Consider the following 7,477-nt stretch of genomic DNA (forward strand, 5'->3'; position numbering starts at 1 on the left):
CTTTAGTTTTCAACATTCATTTCCACAAGATTTTGAGTTATAAATTTTCTCCCCATCTCTACCCTACCTCCCGCCCCAAGATAGCAAGCATACTGAATACCTCTTCCCCCAATCTGTTCTCTCTTATGTCCTCCCTTATCCCCCCTCCTTGCTTTCTTATAGGGCAAGATGGATTTCTATACACCATTGCCTATATATCTTATTTCCCAGTTGCATGAAAAAAACAATTTAACATATGTTTTTAAAACTTTGATTTCCAGGTTCTTTCCCTTCTTCCCTCCTCACTCACCCCATTGAGAAGACAAACAATTCAAAATAGGTTGCATGTGTGTAGTTACAAAAAACATTTCCATAGTAGCTATATTGTGAAAGACTAACTATATTTCCCTCCATCCTATTCTGCCTCCATTTATTCTATTTTCTCCTTTGACTCTGTCCCTTTTCAAAAGTGTTTGCTTCTAACTACCCTCTCCCCCAGTCTGCCCTCCCTTCTATCATCCCCCCTCTTATCACCTTCCCCCCTACTTTCCTGTAGGATAAGATACCCAACTGAGTGTGTATGTTATTCCCCCCTTAAGCCAAATCCAACTGAGCATTAAGTTTTATATAGTCCACTGTCTCTACTCACCACTAGCTTTTTTACATGCCAAATAAGAGAACAGTATGGGACTAATTGTTTTCTTAATTATGACTTTCTATTTCAAAACTTTCAATATTGTGGTGATTTTCTTATTTTCTCTTTGATTCTATACTTTTTTTAAATAAAGGGGGAATGAATTCAGAGGAAGCACCACCACCAAATCTACCTGAGTTCAAAGATATGATAACCAAAATAGCCATTATCCAATAGTGAAATAGGTTAGAGGTGGGTGAGAGGACATAAGAAAGAGGCAGTGCATTCAAAACATATAACCAGAAGAGGACTACAAAGTCAAAACTCCTACATCCAAAGCCTCCAGGAAAAATATTAATTGATCTCAGGCCATGGAAGGGCTCAAAAGGGATTTTGAAAATCAAGTAAGAGAAGTAGAGGAAAAATTGGGAAAAGAAATGAGAGTGATGCAAGAAAATTATGAAAAATGAGTCAACCACTTGCTAAAGGAAACCCAAAAAGTACTGAAGAAAATAACACCTTAAAAGAAACCTAAATGATAAAAAAGGTCAAAAAAAAACAATGAAGAGAAGAATGCCTTAAAAATCAGAATTGGCCAAATGGAAAATGAGATCCAAAATCTCACTGAAGAAAATAATTCCTTTAAAATTAGAATGAAGCAAATAGAGGCTAATGACTCTATGAGAAACCAAAAAACAATAAAACAATAAAGCCAAAAGAATGGGGGGGAAAATAGAAGACAATGTGAAATATCTCACTGGAAAAAGAACTGACCTGGAAAATAGATCCAGGAAAGATAATTTAAAACCTTAATCTCATTGGATTTGACTTAAGGAGGAAATAAACATGCACATTCAATTGGGTATGGGAATCTATCTTACCCTACAGGAAAGTAGGCAGAAGGGGATAAGAGAAGGAGGGATGATAGAAGCAAGGCCAGATTGGGGGAGAGAGGTATAAAAAGCAAACACTTTTGAGGAGGGACAGGGTCAAAGGAGAGAATAAAATGAATGGAGGTGGGATAGGATGGAGGGAAATATAGTTTTCACAGCATGACTATTATGGAAGTAACTGTACATGACTGCACATGTATAACCTATATCAAATTGCCTCCCTTCTTAATGAGGGTGGGTGGGGAGGAAAGAAGGGAGAGAATTTGGAACTCAAAGTTTTAAAAACAAATGTTAAAAATTATTCCTACATATACCTGGGAAATAAAATATACCCCATAAAATATGTGTGGTATAATAATCTATTTTGCCCTACAGGAAAATAGAAGGGAACAGTATAAGAAAAGGGGGAGGGGGTGATAGAAGGGAGGACAGATTGGGGGAAGGGATAGTCATAATGTACACTATTTTGTGGGGGGAGGAGGAAAGAGATGAGGAGAAAATTTGGAACTCAAAATCTTGTGGACATGAATGTTAAAAACTAAAATTAAATTAATTAATAAAAAAATTTTAAGTGGGAAAAAAAGAGCTCTCACCCATATATCCTCGATACTACTTAGAATAGTACATTGTACTAGTAGCATGAATTTAAGAAGTCTTTGTTGAATTGAATTCAGTACCCTGTGAAGGCTGGCATGGAAATTCCAGTTTAGGTTCGACCTCAACCCATCTAAAGCAGAGCCCAGGTTACCAAAGGTGTTAAGGAGGTCACACTTTCTAGGTGTGAACTAGAGAGGTGGAGCCTAGGAGTCCAGAGGGGGTATAAAGGGGCCAAGTCAGAGCCTGATTCTTGAAAGCTTAGCTTTGGAGTTGCAGAACCTAAAGCAGACCTAGATCTGTGCAATTAAAGGTAAGTTTCCCCACTTTGGAATAATTTTTCTTATGTTCAGGTAGTAACTGCTATCCAAGAAAAGCCATGAAGGTTGCTTATTCCAGGTGAAGTATGAAGCCACCACCTCAATCAGAGAAAAGAGAAGATATTAGAGCAGAGATTGTCCCTGGAAGGTTCCAGGTTTAACCAAGGACAGAGCCACTTTTATTCAGATTATAGCAAAGATATTTTTTTTTTCCTAGCCTTAGATATGGTTACAAAATGTCATTTAGTTTTCTTTTTCACTAATCTAATGGCTGACTGCTGGCCTTAAAATTGGGGTTTTTGAGAGATTTAAGATTGCCTGGACCTCCAAGACCTAAATGTAAAATGAGGAAGTTGGCTAATATGCTTTCTCTGGACTGCTCCTGAATAGATGTCTAAGAGGCTATTGATTATGAATCTTTATACCTGAAGAATAAGGCCATATACTAGGTATGGGACCAGGATAACTTGAAGGTTAAAACTCATCTCACAAAATTAGACAAAGACTAATGTGAAAGTGTTACTAAATGGTCATTAAATGCTTGTTAAATGAAGCAGTTTCATCTTAATATTTAGAAAGAATTTTTGGAATTGTTAGGAGAGGTAGTGTTGGAATTTCAGAGGATGTCTGGGCAGACTTCTCTCCTTTAATCTCTGATTATTATCTCTAGGAGAACCTGGACATGGATTAGACTTTGTGGTTGGAGCGAAGAGGTAGAAGCAGAAGAGACAACTTGATCCAAGAGGAGGGAGGGGGGCTTCCAAGTTCACAGCAGAGACTGATTCTGACTATTGGTGAGTTTAGGGAAGAAAACTTAAGTTCTTCAACCACAAATCCTTGAAGGTTTGGTTTTTAGTCTATTCACAAACTTGCCATTGCCTTTTTCTCTCTTCATTCTGAATAAAATGATGCTTCGCTTTCAGTGCAGGTGGGAAGCTGAAAGTCGTCAGAGGACCCTGGGAGAAAAATAAGAACAAGCAGAGAAGTCTGAGGATCTATTCTCTATCACTTTGGGAGACTGAATTAATCTTTGTTTTTGCTCAAGAACATGGCCTTGGCTCATTTAACTGAAAACCTCAAGGAAGAGCTGACCTGCCCTGTGTGCATGGACTACTTCAGTCACCCGGTGACCTTAGGCTGTGGTCACAGCTTTTGTCACCTGTGCCTCCTCAGAAGCTGGGGAGAAGCTGACCAGCTCTGCCCTTGTCCTGAGTGCAAAAGAACCTTCCAGTTGAGAGATTTCGAGCAAAATCATTGTCTAGAAAAGCTGGCCAGCCTAGCCAGGCAGGTCAAACCCTACTTGCTGAAGATTAAAGAGGAAACCACTAAATGTAACAGACATAAGGCAGAGCAAAATCTGTTCTGTGAGGAAGACCAAGCCCTACTTTGTGCATTTTGCCTTCAAACTCCAGAGCACAGCAGACATATAGTCCGCCCTATAGAAAAGGCTGCAGAGGATTCCAGGGTAAGTATTTCTATGGAGAAGCAATTCAGAGAAAGGGCTGCCTTCTCTCATTTCTACTGGTGGTTCTTTTGAACCAATCACTTGAGTCAAATATAGCTGGGCTGGAGACCATGAATCTCCTGAAGCATCTGTCTTAGAGCAGGACCTTTTCAGTCCAAGGCCACACACAGCAATTAGCACTCTATTGCTGGCCTCTATGATATGATATGGTGGAACTTTGCTGATCTAGCATAGGGAAGAGCATAATGTATGAATCAATAGTGGCATTTCCTTAGGACAAGCTCCAAAAGACTTTAGATCTTTGCTGGAAAGAAATGGAGACAGTTGAGAACATGCTGACTGAAGAGAGGGAGAAAGAGAACAGTTGGAAGGTAAGTGTCGAGTTCCTTTGGACTGCAGTGAGAATCTTTAAGACAGTCTGCAGCTCCAAGGACTTTAGCACAATCCCAAAGGAAAGTTTGTAGGCTCCTTTCTGGGAGTAGATATTCATCACAATCTTACCTTTAAAAGCTTTCAACTATAGAAAAGTTTATCCAGGAGAAATACTGGGCCTTGTGGTTTTGTTGCGAATGTGTGAATGAGGAAATTCTTTTGCCAGCCAGGTCTGTCTGCAACTTCTCTGAACTTTTGGTCTTAAAGAGTTGCCTGGCTGAAGAGGTATTAGATTCAAGGTCAACTGGGCAGCAAGAAGCCCACAAAATTCCTGAATTCACCTAAACCAAATTAAAATGTAATTGGGAAATATTTAACCACACATACAAAAAGAAAATACAGTACAACATAGATAATGTTAATTTGTGGTTTTCTAAGTTACTGTGCAGCCAGTAGGGATCCATTGCTATTTGATTTTAGTAGCACTGCCCTCGACCATCAAAAGATTAAGGGATTTATGCAGATTTACTAGGATATTATATGTCAGAGGCAGGATCTGGTAGGTCAGGCCTTCCTGACTCTGAAGACATCTCTTTATCCAATACATCAATCAATCTCTCAAATTAGAGAGTATTAAAATATTAGTATGTATAAATAAATACTTATTTATGTGTAAAGTCTTACTGATGAAATGTTTTCTTTTGTACATTGATTGAGAGACCTTTGAACCTTATCAGACTAAATTACCTCCTTGTAGGAAAAAGGCCAAGCTCAGAGGGAGAGTCTGACAGACGAATACAGAAGATTCCATGAATTGCTACAGGAAGAAGAGCATCATTGTCTTGACATGCTGGCCAAGCAGGAAACTGACCACCTGAAGAGTATAAGAAAAAGTGAGGTTAAACTCTCCCAGCACCTTCAAAGCTTGAGGGAGGTAATTGTGGACATAGAACAAAAGTGCCGAAAACCCAACATCCCGCTTCTTCAGGTAGGAACTGGAAATTATCTAATAATCCAGTAACACTTGATTTACCCAGCTCCCTAGGATCTCCAAAGCTTGATAAAGAATGAGCAAATAAGCGATGAAATTAATCACAAGATGTAGGAAGATGGTTACTTCCTAGTTTGGAAAGAATTCTGACATGCTTGGTCCTCAGATTTCCAAGGGTAAAGTAAATAAAGAAAAGTTAGTTATTTGGGGGTTCTCCTAAGGTTAGTTGGAAATACGGGTCTAAAAATACGACAGCTGACAAATTAAAAAAAAAACAGATTTACTAATTCAAAAAGTCTTATAGACCATGAGTATGAAGGCAAATAACCTAGTATAGACTCTTCAATAGTGCTGGAGGGTTCCTAAAACTCTTTATAGGAGTGGTACATGTTCCTGATAATGCTGATGTGTCACCCAAAAAATATTAGTGGGCATTATTATTATTATTATAGTGCGCTAGTTCAGAAGAAAGGGATCTAAGGCCTAAGTTTTTCAAAAACTTAAGAGAAATGTTTTAAAAAATCAAACTTAAGCATACAACCATAAAGTCCTTGAACTTTCCACATCTGGATAATTCTCCTGATAAAAATCTCAAGCCACAATGAGCCTAAGTCAATGAAGTACATGGGAATTGAGGGTCAATTGTATTCAGTACATGTGATTTGGTGAGCAAAATGGAGAATCATATCACTGAAGTTCCAGTTTTTAAGGCATTCCAGCATTCACTTTCTCTCTTCTTTCTCCCCAGGTGGTAGGAGATACACTGACCAGGTAAGATTTAATTTGAGGTCCTTCTAAGGGTAATAGAGCAGAAGGAGGTTTGTAAATAGAAATATACAAAGGAGCTATGGAATAATGTAATGATTAGATGGAGGGTCTGTCTGATGGGAGGAAGAGCAGTGAGACCAGATGCCTGTTACCTATCATTGAGGGGAAATGAGTCTGTTCTCTCTACAGGTGTGAGTCACTCTTGGGTCATCGTCCAGAGACTGTCACCACTCCAGGGATTGCTTTTCGTTACACTTTGATGTGGGAAATGCTGACATACTTCAAAGGTGAGAATCTTCCCTGATGATATTGAATTTACATTTCAAAGGACCCAGAGTATTCCTTAATGGCTTGGTCAATGGAGGTTGAGTGGGTGGGTATCCAGGGAAGCCAGGACATTTTCTCAATCCCCAGACTAATTTACAAGTCAGACAAAGGAGCCCTAATATTACTACTATGTAATGAGGCAGAGATTTTTTTTCCCACAAAATTTGCTCATGGGTACAGAAAACCTGAAATAGTGGGGACCCCACGCAGTACTTGTTTGTCTCAGGTCTTGATAGGCTAAATCTTTCAACTGCTTGTTCTCTTTTTTCAGTGGATGTGACCCTGGATCCTGAAAGTGCCTGTCCATATCTCATTGTGTCTGATAATCTGAAGACTGTTGTACATGGAGGCTACCAGCAGACTGTAACTGATCAATTTAAAGACAGTATCATTTTGGGGGCTCAGGTCTTCATATCTGGAATCCACTACTGGGAGGTGGATGTGGGAGACAGTAGGCAATGGACAGTTGGCGCATGCAAGGAGTCATTGAGTAGAAGTGGCAATGTTCCATCTGCTGAGGATGTATTTCTTCTTTCATACATTAGGAATGGAGATCTCTACTCTGTCATGACTACCCCTCCCTACATAAAACATCAAGTCCATGTCCCTATCCACAGGGTTGGGATTTTACTGGACTGTGACGAAGGGACCATCTCATTTTATGATGCCTTGAAGAAATGCTTCATATATCATTTCCCTCACTTCCCCTTCTCTAGGCCTCTTCGACCCTTTTTTTCTCCTTGTCCTCCAATAGGGGAAGAGAGTGGAATTCCAATGACCATCAGGCAGTTATAATATTAATGCCTGAAATAGCTTCTTCTTAGACACTTCCTTTTTTTTTTTTTTTGAGGCAATCAGAGTTAAATGACTTGCCCAAATCACACAGGTAGTAAGTATCTGAAGCCAAATTTGAACTCAGATACTAATGACTTCAGAGTCCGTGCTCTATCCACTGTGCCACTTAGCTGCTCCCTTCCCAGACATTTCCTAGGGAACATAGTACCAAGTCTAACATGTCTGACCTATTCTGGATATTGTTCATGACATGTGATTTCAAAGCATTCCTATTGGGTGATTGGTAGAGAAACACTATTTGGTAACAATACTGATTTATCCAAGGAGTCTCTTCAGAAA

General features: G+C 39.3%; 1 protein-coding gene across 1 annotated transcript; it reads left to right on the plus strand.

Annotated features, from left to right (window-relative positions):
* Window positions 1-3,468: 3,468 nt before the first annotated feature.
* On the plus strand, window positions 3,469-7,138 carry LOC138174679 (probable E3 ubiquitin-protein ligase TRIML1). Its single transcript, XM_069105015.1, has 5 exons — window positions 3,469-3,885; window positions 4,161-4,256; window positions 5,015-5,258; window positions 6,196-6,303; window positions 6,615-7,138. The coding sequence occupies exons 1-5, from the start codon at window positions 3,469-3,471 to the stop codon at window positions 7,136-7,138; spliced, it is 1,389 nt and encodes a 462-aa protein (XP_068961116.1).
* The last annotated feature ends 339 nt before the right edge of the window (window positions 7,139-7,477 follow it).

The sequence above is a fragment of the Petaurus breviceps genome, unplaced genomic scaffold (genome assembly GCF_028583685.1).
Source record: "Petaurus breviceps papuanus isolate PSGF00001 unplaced genomic scaffold, PetGlider_PUasm1.0 76, whole genome shotgun sequence".
In the NCBI taxonomy this organism is placed as follows: domain Eukaryota; kingdom Metazoa; phylum Chordata; class Mammalia; order Diprotodontia; family Petauridae; genus Petaurus; species Petaurus breviceps.